At 39.0% G+C, this 12338-nt stretch overlaps 1 protein-coding gene across 5 annotated transcripts in view; it reads left to right on the top strand.

Moving 5' to 3' along the window:
* LOC148186909 (uncharacterized) overlaps window positions 1-9417 on the top strand; it is a 50535-nt gene extending 41118 nt beyond the window's left edge. For 3 of the 5 annotated variants that reach the window (XM_088089150.1, XM_088089151.1, XM_088089148.1), the window contains exon 8: window positions 9260-9417. In XM_088089150.1, the coding sequence (XP_087945276.1) occupies window positions 9260-9301 (42 nt within the window). In that variant the 3' untranslated portion in view covers window positions 9302-9417. Of the gene's footprint in view, window positions 1-5299; window positions 5458-5679; window positions 6019-6157; window positions 6428-6551; window positions 6600-8766; window positions 8854-8951; window positions 9081-9259 lie in introns of those variants that run through there. The other 2 variants (XR_015779070.1, XM_088089152.1) reach the window with 2 other exon arrangements.
* Window positions 9418-12338: the final 2921 nt, after the last annotated feature.

Here is a 12338-nt window from a genome sequence, read left to right as displayed (position 1 = left end):
CACAGACCTGCTCCATGCTGCGGAAGTAGACTGGCCCCCGTCTAAAAATCAACATCGGCATAAAAGTTTTTCCTAATCAGACTCGACAAGATGACATAATTTTGTCTGTGCCTTCAAAACAAATTATAGATGAAACAGCTGTGGTTATGGTTTGGTCTGGTTCGGCACAAAGACAACTTTGTTAGGTTTAGGAAAAAATAATGGTTTATGTTAAAATTACTGCTTTGTTCAAGTTAAGCAAGCCTTGTCATCATGGTCACAATAAGAAGTGAAGCAATATAGCAGAGTTTCAGGAGCAGGACCACACCCCTACCGCACCTCAACCGCGCCTCTTCCGGCTTAAATATCCTCCTAACCCGATCTCCCCCTTTCGTTCTCGTTATTCTGCACGAGCGCCTACCGACACACCACCTAGCGTTTCGCTCTCAGTCGGCTGCGGTTCGCTCACTCGCCCCTATTATGGATTCTGTCTCTCTGTCCCCATCGGATGATAACCTTCGGTCGAAGCCGTGATGATGGCCCTCGCCGTCTCCATCTGGCCGTGCAGGCGTCCTCAGGGTCCGACGCCGACAACTTCTCTGCCGCATCCGTGCCGGAGACGCCGACTTCGGCAGTGCAACCGCCGCCGCCCCTCGGTTGCCTCCATGGTCCATGTTCCACCCGGCTCCTCTCTGCTCACCATCCAGATGTACGGCTCGGCCGATGGTTCCTCTGCATCTCCTGGTCCGCCACCCTCAGCGGAAAGAAGAGGACGCGGTCGCCCCCGTGCAGCCCTGCGCCGCTGCGGTTCTCCTACTCCTTCGCCGCGGAGGATGGTGGCGGCCTCCCGCCGTTGTCTCGACTCTGCCAGCTCGGCGGCCCGATGTCGAGCGACTGTGTGGAGCGCGGCGTCACCACGCTCCAGCGAGGTCTCCCGATTGCGGCCGCCTTTGCAGACCGGGGAATACCGTTTCGCAGAGCTGACAACAAGCTTCTTGACATCCTGACATCCGAGTGCTGCTCTGTCAACATCGGCGCGCTTCCGGGTGACGTCATCGCGGCGGCTCCCGTCGTGCGCCATGACGTCAGCACCTCTGTTAAAGGGCCGGTTCGTCTCCAACCACTTCCGGCGGCTGTGCTGAATAGGAAGCGGGGACATGCTGCCTCGGGCAAGTCGAGTCAAGTCGAGTCAAGTCAATTTTATTCGTTGAGCCCATTATCACAAAACATGGTTTGCCTCAGTGGGCTGTACAGTTTACGACATCCCTCTGCCCTTAGCCCCTCACATCACCCAAGGAAAAACTCCCGAAAAAAAAAAAAGTCGCTTTACCTCAGTCCCACTGGCCACGGAGATCAGGTTTGCCTGAGGCGTCTGATGTGTCTTGGCGCCCTCCCACTCCCACCAGCTCACCTGACCAGGGATTCTCGACGCTGTGTTGCCTTGACTGTTCTCCCTCCTCAATTTGAGCAGCCCACTCATGTTGGACCGCCTGGCACCGGGATGCCAGCGCCACTTCCTGCTCTTCCTGGCCATCCACAGCAGATCTGTTCCCTTGGGGCACCTGGCACTGGGCTGCTAGTGCCCTCTACTGCTTACCCCCGAAGCCTGCATCTGCATTGTTCCCTTGGGGAGGGCTTCCTTTCTCATCTGTTGCCTGTCGCTTCTTCCATCCCGTTGCTCATGGCCTCCGTCTCTCTCGTTGCGCCCAGCTGCGCCGAGCTCTGGTTCTGGCTCCGTCTGCTCGGCGATTGGAACGATTCTCCTTCTTTATGACGATCACCTGTCTCATCCTCAGGACGCCAACCTTTTCGATGACGCGTCCGTCTGCCGGTTTTGGGTTTTTTTTACGATGAAAGTTGGTTCGTAGGCAAATGGCCCCAAGAGTTGGAAGGAGGCTGCCAGGTCACTTTATCTGCTCCCTTTGAAATCTACCCCATCATCGTCGTCACCACGTTATGGGGCCATGAATGGAGTCGCCTATCTGTCCTCATCTACTCAGACAATCTCGCAGTAGTTTGACATCATAAATAAAAAAGTTCAGAAGCTTGGCTCCTCATGTAGACGCACACCCGACTCTGGTTCCTCCATATTCGACCTTGTCTTTCAACATTTAAACCCAGCTTTCATGCCCCTGATCTAGAATCTCAGAACACCATCATCAATAGCCCGTCCCCTGCAACTCTCTCTCCATATCGGTCGGCTTGGAATTGTTTCCACAACTTTCAGGACATGCATAACATAACTTTTCCTTCATTTGATCTCATCACCTTAACCTGCTTCATCACCCACACCCATTCTGTCTTGGGAAATTAAAAACCCAGACAATCAAAGTCTACCTCAGCGATATTTCGTTCATCTCTAAACTCCTAACCGGTAGTCATGGCCAGCTCATGGTCATCCCCAGATCACCTCACTGCTCAGAGGCCTCTCACGCTAAGAACCAGCCCAAAATCCTCGTAGACTCCCATTAACCACGGATCTGCTGTCACGCTGTATCCACACCATCCGCTCCAGATATAGCATACCTCACGTCAACCAAACTCTAGAGGCAATGTTCATTCTCGCCTTCTTCCGTTTCCTCAGATGCTCAGAATTCACTGCTTCGACCCTTCGAAACGATCCACGTCGGCACGCCTGCCTCTCGGACCTTTTTTCTCTAACGACACCATAGTTATTTTTAAAAAGAACCAAAACCAACTAATCTAGCCAACCCACTCCTGTCTTCTACTTTCCTTGCTAGTGGTCCTTGCTAGTGAAAAATGCAGTTAAGGTGAGGGAACAATCATGGTCATGCTTTAAACTAGAATTACCACCACAGGATTGTATGTGTCTGCGAACGTGCCATGTGTACATCAATGTCTGTGAAAACATGAATGTTTCACACACATCTTCCCTCTGGCAGCACAGAGGATCTATACAGTTTCAAGGTGGACAAGGTGGTGTTAGGTTAAGGTTACATTTAGCACAAAAAACTTGCTGTCAGGCATTTAACTGTGTTCAGTGATAAATGTACTACTGCTGGGTTATGTGTTGCGATGCTGTTATATTGTTTATCAATGTTAATGTGTCCCATGTATGTATGTTTTCAGTGCTCAAAGGCAACTTGTAAGGAGGGGAGTTTATTGTCATATTAAACAGCTGAATGATTGGAAAGGGTCATAATTCACTGTCTTTCTTTTGCTGTAAAGGTTTTGCTGCAGCAGGTCAGTGTGATTTTTTTTTTCCCCAATGTTTTTGCATTCCGCGTGGTGACGGTGACCCTGACACATTTTGCTGGTGGGTGGATGGAGACATTTGAAAAAGAGTAATTATATGCACATCACATAGATGCAAGGTTATTAAGAAACAGCTTACATGAGGGAAAAGGTAACACGTTCACACTATCTCCACGTCATTTTCACTTGATGAAGATCAGAGAAAAGTGAGACCATTTCAGTTAGAACTTTTTCATTTTAAATGTACAAATCAATTTATAGCGTAACATAAAAAAACAAAAAATACTGTGTTTTAGCCTGTATAAGATAGCTGGAAATTACAGGTGACCATACAGTTGATGAAATAATTTCACAGGATTTTTTTCAGGTTGCTGTGAAATCCTGACTTTCTGATGTTGCTCACTAAATAATTAAAAACAAGATTAAGAGTCTACAGCCATGCTAGCAGCTCTGTGAGGCCAAACTGATATAATGTGTATCATGTTAACCATCTTCATTGAGCATGTTATCATCTAACATTTGCAGGTATTTTGTTACAATGCAAAGAACTGAGTTATTATTACAAGTCATCCTGGGATGGACATGAATGTTTGTACCACAATGATAATAGAGACAGTTAATTCAAAACAACAATTTTCAGCCTCGTTGTGGCGCCAGAAAAACACCAGATCACCAAATTCATTAGCATTCATCCTCTGAGCACAATGAATGGTCGTACCAACTTTGACACCTAATTGGTGTCCCAGAATCCACATCTAACAACAACCAAACAATCAAGCAACAGTTTTAAAAAGTGGACTGTGTGATGAGTCTAACTGTATAAATTATTATGTTGCGACATTTGTTTTACTCATAAGTAAAACAAATGTCACAACCTAGTGACCCAGCTTAAAACCCAGTTTAAAATATATAACAGAGCCTCAAACGGTTCAACAAGGTTGTCCCTGACCTATTATCAATTTCAGCACCATGGACAGCAACATTACAAACCTCTGTATAAATAAGCATCTGAGCAGTTTTAGTTGATGTTTTGGCAAAGCTGAATAGAGCATATTTCCTTTCCTTTCTTTATTATTTTTTTTTGATTCAGATGTGCTTCAGGGAGATGTCTGATCCCTGATGAGGCTTCTTGATTTACCTGGTCAAAGGATGGTGAGTGTCTACAGGATTGTGTTTCGGATGACTGTAGCTTGCATTTTACCATTAAAAGTGAATTTTATTTTCCACATATAATATTTCTTATTTTCTATGTTAAGTGAATTATTCATGATACGATGCAGGACTGTAAGTGCTTACAGCAGCTATGTGTAGGTTCAAACACAGCCCAGTTAACTAACATTTTAACAGCTTTATGTTATAGTTTTATCTGCACAATATTAGAATAGCCTGCAATTATATTATTCTATGTTGTAGTTGATGGTTTCACCACTTGATGTCACTGTTGTTATTTTTCTTCTAACTTAGGTTGTGTAGTAATCACCTAGGTATTCATAATGCTTTGTCTGAGATCATGTACCTTTTTGATGTTGTTTGGTGCTTAAATGATAATGTAGCCCATACAGAAGCAAATAAAATTGCAGTTTCATTCCCACTATGACAACATTGCACCAGTGGCTTCAGGCGTCAAAATGTGGTGGGCAAGGAGTTTGACTAACTTCTGGGTTTAGGTGTGGTGTCAAACATCATCGTGAGCTTTTTCTTAGCTGTATTTTAGGGCCATAGTTGCACAATTGCATTTGCAGCTTCCTCATTTGCTGCTTCTTTTAAGGACATCATAAACGCAATTGTCACAAATGTAATTTGTAAAAAAAGTATTGAATAAGCGAATACTGTGACAATCCTCATCTTCATATGTTGTCACTAAAAAAAATAAAAAATCAACAGCCTGTATCATTCTAACGCTTCTAACATTTCATGTAGCAAATTAAGATTTAGGAATTCAGGTGCATTTTTCATCTACTTAGCTCAACCTCCTCTCCTAAACTTTCAATTCTTTGTGTTTTTAGGCTTTATTCTTATAATGTAAGTACTAGGCGATCAGCTGATCTGTCTATGTAAAAAAAAGAGGTATTTAAGTCCTAATAAGGAATAGATATTCACACTATGCACAATAACAGGAAGTAAATGCTGTGTCTCTGTTAAAGAGGCATTAGGTCAGACACTTCGACAGATGAGAACACTGATAAAGACGGAGAGGCAAGACGGTTCAGTACAAGTGGACAATAATGACTTTATTTTTGATACTGTTGATTCAGTTTACAGGTAAGGACAAACATGACACACACAACTAAAAGAAACATTACTGATACTATTTAATTAGACAATAAGTTTGCCATCTGTTTTTAACAGGGTGTGTCAGTTCTTGTAAAAGGAACATTTGCTTTTGTTTGTTGTATATTTAAGATTGTCCTTAATCATATGAACATAAAGGGCATATTGTTATTGTTATGATTATTTATTGATATTTTCTCTCATTTTCAACAGTGGTAACTGGACAAAAAAATTCCTCCTTTACCGTCAGAGCTGGAGATGAAGTTACTTTGCCGTGTGAAAATGTGATAATAAATCAGGACAAATGTAATGGCACTACTTGGCTGTCCATTTTTTTAGATAAGGTAACAGCAGAAGAGCTGATCATTCATGGGAAGATTAAAAATCAGATTTCCAAAGCTAGATCAGAGAGACTGAGTGTTACGGAGAACTGTTTCCTGGCTGTAAAGAAGGTCACACGTGACGATGTCGGTCGTTACAACTGCAGACAGTTCAACAAATCAGGAAAACAACAGGGTGCAGATCTTCCAGTTTTTCTGTCTGTTATCAACAGTGAGTATTTACATCAGTGTTTTCAGCTAAATCTGTCTTCTTTAAATAATATAGTGAAGCACTATAATAATCATGTTTTCGGTGATGGTGTTAATTTTGCTGTTTTGTTTTTCTCTCACAATATCTCCATCTTCACCAGTTACTGAACATAATGACAATGACAAGATCATCCTGTACTGCACTGTGTTCACATATGGAACATGTGAACACACAGTGGAGTGGTTGTATGACGGTAATAACAATGAAGTGGAGATATCACAGCATACCTGCTCAGCCACTGTGACATTCACTTCTCATCTTCATCAGAAGTCAAAATATTACGAGTTACTGAAGTGCAAAGTGACCGATAAAAAGAATGGAAAAGAGCAGCTGTATAACGTTGACCCTCCGTCCTCGTTTGAGAAAACAGGTACATTAGGTTTCATTTAATACATTTTAAGTTTACCAGTTAGATTATTATTTCCTGTTTAGTCTCCTCAGTATTTAATCACAGTTTGTTGTGTTTTGTTATTTTATATCATTTTCAACAAAAGGAAGCACATCAGCAGGAGAAGACAATACAACAACTGCAGTGAAAAAAGGTAGTAACTTAACCTCTCTCTCTCTCTCAGTTCAATTCAGTTTTTAATTCAGTTTGCTTTATTGGCATGAATGTTTGTAAAACAATATTGTCAAAGATACAATGATACATTGAAATTATGATATAAATAAACACAAAAAAATTTAACATCAATCCATTGGATAAAAAAATAGATGCATAAATAAAAAGAGCAAGAACATTTTGTGTTGATTCTGCTATGACTCTCTTTAAAGGCATTAATGGTAATTTCCTCTTCATCAGTGGTAGCCACAATGACTTGATAGACTTAAATGATCTTAATGGCGCTTTTAAAAAACATTAAATTATCTATTCAACACTCCAAAGAGAGGATCCATGTCCTTGATCTAAACTTCTGTAAAGGGAATGACTATAAATTACATACTGCACTATTGGTCTTTCCATTCCCACCACCTCAAAAATAGTATGGTCAATTTCAAATGTTGCAGAGGATTTTCTTGTTTCCTCATGAACCTGCTCCATAGTGTATTTTCATTCTTTAAACTTTGCTTAAAAAATGACTAATAAATCTACCTTTTACCTTTTATAAAGGACAATTTCACACACACTTATCTTTCAGTTAAGATGCCACTGGCTATTGATTGCCACTGGCTATGTATTATTGTTGTAATACACTTTCAGTACACAGGGTGGCAGTGATTTAAAATGGGATTGCATTCATACAGGAAGGGCAATCGCAGTCAGGTGTGTTGTGCGTTGCAAGAAGTGTTGTGAATAGTTGTAAGCATTAATGAGGTAACAAAGAAAAGGGAATCCTTTATTGGCATTTTGGTTTGTGTGTTGTATACAGCTGATGCCTGGTATACATCAATTAAGTTTATGGGATACTGCAGCACCTGTGACTTCGTGGAAAGCCACTAAACCACTTGAAATCATTGCTCCAGCATTATAGAGTAAAAGGGATTTGCAGACCTCAAGACAAAGGAGACATGTAAAAGAAAACATGTTATTAATTTGAACTCTATTTAATTTGTGAACCACCTTGCATGCCCATGTGAAAGTTTTTACATTGGGCCCACTTTTTGAAAGACAGAGTGGAAGGAGACAAATATGCCTTGAAAACCAATAATGTCGATTAGCCTGCGCGCAGCATTTCCGTCATTGTCATCCTGATAACGGCTGCCTTTTGGAAGTGGAGGCTTTTAAATTTGTAGAGCGCTCTGTTAGAGGTTGTGATCATGTTGCCAAATTACTTCAGAGTGAAACTTTTTTGTGTTTTCCAGATTTGATGCTTTGGTGTATCTAGGCCCTAATGAAGAAATTTTTTTCCAACTCACTTTGTAAACTGGTTTAGTCCTTTTATTGTTTTTGCTGTATTTTGAGGTGATTTTAATATTTTGGTTAAAATTATTACTGTAAGTATTCACTTCTTTTCCCACATTGTCTGCTTATGGTATCTCTACTTTATGATATGCTAATATAATACAGCCACTTGTTGTCCATTTAAGAAATCATGACTCTCCACTCTGGTTTACCCAGTATACCAGTCACACTATGAGAAAGACCCAGTGTGAGTCAGCACTAGTTGGTTTTCTTTTTTTGTGATATTTTAAATTTGATATGCTAAAATGGGCACTTTAGTACTAGTACTACTACCACCACTACTACTAATAATAATAATAACAATATTAGAATAACTTGTTATAGCAGTATTTGAAACACAGTAACAAAGTGCTTTACAGGACAATAAAATAATACAGTAAAAGATAAAAACGGTGTGTAATACATACAAACACACATAGAAACATATGTACATATACACATACACACGAATATGCAAATACATATATATACATACATATAGAGTTATAAACATAAAATAATAATAATGATAGACATAAAAGATGGATAGAAAGTAGTTAAACAACAGATTTGCTCTAAAAAAAATCAAAAAGTCAAAAAGTATCAGTATAAAAGTATACTATACTAGTATAAAAGTAAGTAAATTATCAACTATATATCCATGCCTTGTACCAGTGTATCCAGTGTGTCTTCAGTAAATAAGCATGATATCCCATTTTCACATTAATCAGAGAATCGCAATGTCGATTCTCTTAAAGCTGCAGCATTTTGAATGGAATAGAAAACTGCAGCCAAAATGTTTTAAATGTTTTTCTTCTAATTTTCAGATTGGTGGAGGTTCATTTATGTGTTTGTAGGTTTAGCAACACTCATAGTAAGTGTTGTGGTGGTGAACATATGGATAAGAAGTAAAGGTGAGAGCCTCCAAAGATGTTATTTTTATAAACAAGATTGATCAACCTGAAGTTACAGTTTGAAAACTAAAGTCGACTCTGTTTTTTTTTCTTTTCAGGGAACAAAACACAGATGGATGACGATGCAGTGAGTTTTAAAGCTGAATAATCGCACACTTGTGTTCGAGGCATTTACCTAAAAAGTACTGGCTGTATTATTTTGAATCTAAGTGGCTGCCACAACTATGGTGATTTATTGTTTCCTCTGTATCTTACTATGTTGAACAGATTCATTAATTACACTAAACAGTATATGCACACATAATTTGTTGTTAATTTTTAAAGTTAATGCCACATCTGAAAATTATATTTCAGACAGGCAAAATGTAGCAACACACATTTACTGTAAATCTCTTGTGCCATAAAGGTCAAAGAGGAGGAAGTGACGTATTCTGCAATCAAATACTGACGATGGAGGCAGATGATGATCCCAGCAGCCTCTGCAGTTGTGAGCCAAGCACTGAGTTGTTGTTTCAACTTTGAGTGGGATTTGCTTTGTTTAGCATTAAACTGGTTGTTCTATTACATTGTTGGACTTGGTGATTTATTACATTGCCTGTTTATGATTTTAAAAAGACAAAACAATTTAACTAGACACGTGGAATTTTTTACTTCTTATTCCTATCTGTTTGTTTTTTTGGGGGTGGGGGGTGTACAGTACGGTTCTCATTGTGTTTTCATTTTGTAGCATACAAAGCACAGACTAAGAATTGTATGGGGATCGACTGAAAGCCTAATTTAATGTTATTTTGCCACTTTAGTTTAGAATTTTATTTAAAATTATATAATTTTGTGTCATATTGCATTAATTTCAATATCAATGCAATTATAATAGTAATAAAAGTAATATCCTGTAAAAAGATTCAAATGCATATTTTTCTATACAATACAGAATATATTCTATAGAATACAATGCAAAACAAGATATTTAATCCTCAAATGGGTAAACCTTATTGTTTTTTTGTAAATATACATTTATTCTGAATTTGATGCCTGCAACACATTCCAGAAAAAGTTGTGACAAATCTGTAAAAATGAATGACTCATTTTTAAAAATTTCTTCCTGCCTCTTTGTCAGAGTTTACACATTTCCTGAATCTTGCTGTCACATTAAATCCAATCAACACTGCGTCATTTCAAACGGTTATACCAGCATTGTCACAAGTTTGAACTTATTTACTACAAAATCATATTTTCTATATCCTTCACAGATGTCTTCAGCGATTTACAAGGCAGCCAAGGTTATGGTTATCCTTTACTGTATGAAAACCAACTCATAGAGAACTGAACCCTGTATATAACAGTGAGCAATCCATTGACTTCATCTATCAATCATTGATTTATTTTTGGCCTAAGTTTCATAACCGTATCTGGTGATGCAACTGACAACGGGGACCTTTTTGAATCTCCTTGTTGTTGAGTTCAATGACAAAGTGACATCCAACATTTAGGTGCTAAAATACAAAGCATTGTTGTTGAAAAATTAAGGTGACACGCCTGGTGATTATGGTGAAATTTTCACTAATTGATATCACTATGAAACTTCCTAAATTGGTTACTTAGATTATAACAATTACTTTTTTTGTATTACAAGTTTTCTGAAATGTTTTGTTCAAATATGCAAATAATCCATTATTTAGTTAAATATGATCAGAAAATACTGTCTCCATGCAGCCATAAAATACATACATCAGAATATAGATAGGAATAAAACTGGAATGTTTGGTTTAAATGCTACTTGAAGTGAAGTTTTCTTTCTCAAATTATGAGAAAAAAAATAATTTTAAGAAAATGCCCCTTATACATATCACATTGTAAATTTACATTTAATTTTAGACTGAAAATAAGGTACTACTATGACCATGAAACTTCCCCATTACTCACAGTAAGAGAATAGTGTTTTGTTTACACATTGTCTGAAACTGTATATGTAAAATAAAGCATTGACTAATTATTTATTTGATATTTGGCTTTCACTTTCATAGTAGAGTCTTAACTTGCATTTGTAGATGCAGCGATGAATGGTGTTTGCTGACAATGGTTTAATGTTTTCTAGAGCCCCTGTAGTGATATCATTTATAAAACCATGTTTGTTTTTCAGGCAGTGCTGTCTGTGGGTCAAACAGTCATAGCCATTTGATGTTGGTTTTTGGCCTTGTCCCTTCTCTGGATCTTTTGATGATATTGTCTATTGCAATTGTGCGTTTAGAAACGTTCTCAAACAGTTTGCACATTTTTTTTTTTTAAATGACCATCCTTGCTGGTGAACAACTGAGTTTTTTGAGGATGTGTCTTTCAGTTAACACAGTTCTGATTAAGTGTCTTCAGGCCAAAGTCTGAGTTTTTGTGACCCACCCACAACCTCAACCTGCCCCCTTACAAGACCGCTCTGGACTGCATACTTTTTTACCTCTGTCAGTGCATTGGTGTGATTGCAGCCTCTCAAAATAAGTAGTATATGTAAGAATTTGGGTGCATACTACCAGTTTGTAAGAACGTTCTGAATAATATTTATCCATGGTGACAGCAACAGTTAGTTATTGTGTTATAATTTCGTATCAATTTTAAAATATATGTGCCATTTTTTCCGTAAATGTATAGAATATATTAAATTCCGCCTGCCCCTGTTCTGTTCTGTTGCAGGCCTAACCAGTAAGAGCCATTCAAATAAGTGAGTACAAGTGCCTTTTCAAGGGGATTTGAGATATCTCTTGGGCCGCCGTGCCCCTTTTTAAAATGTTGTTATTATTTCAGGTCGCCACAGAGCACCTGTGTCATTGTGTGTGTGTACTTTTGTGGGTAGACTGTGTGCATGCCACTGTGGCTGGCCAGTTTTCCAGACATGGTGTTGTTAGTTGATGGGTATTGTAGCTCTCTTCTCTCAATTTTTTTACTATAATCTCTCATCTATGTCAAAGAGGAGTGCGGTTGTCATAAGTTGTGAAGTTGTTGCACTAAGAATGCTTGAAAAAGTCAGCCGTCACTTCAGCAGACAATGAATGTCTCTACAGATGAGCTGAAAAAACATGCCAGGGTATATATGACGTTTGGATCAGATATGACTATCTGACCATGACAGTGAAGATACAAACCACTTCCTGTTTGGTGGCGAATCTGACATTTGACACCTAGGCCCCTCTTATATGAAAACTCAAGCTTTGAACAAGGTTTTAGCTCAAAGGCTATAGATGGTATGGACAAAAATTGAAGTTGGATAAAATCTCGATGAGGAGTTCATGCAAGTATGAATGACATGACACGTGCACGCTTAATTTTGTGATGTAGCTGAAATATACTGTCTTCACTTGAAGGCGTCATCAAGGTCATAAAGGCTTGACTGATGACATTTGAGGTGGTGGCAAGAGAAGTAGTCTTCATAAAACTAAACATGTCATTTGCTGTTACCATGATTCAACAGTCAAACAAAGGCCTCCCAAATGACTCTC

Source organism: Plectropomus leopardus, chromosome 16 (genome assembly GCF_026936395.1).
Source record: "Plectropomus leopardus strain MGB_pleo_1.0 chromosome 16, ASM2693639v1, whole genome shotgun sequence".
Taxonomy (NCBI): Eukaryota; Metazoa; Chordata; class Actinopteri; order Perciformes; family Serranidae; genus Plectropomus; species Plectropomus leopardus.
This window is presented reverse-complemented; position numbering and strand designations above follow the sequence as displayed.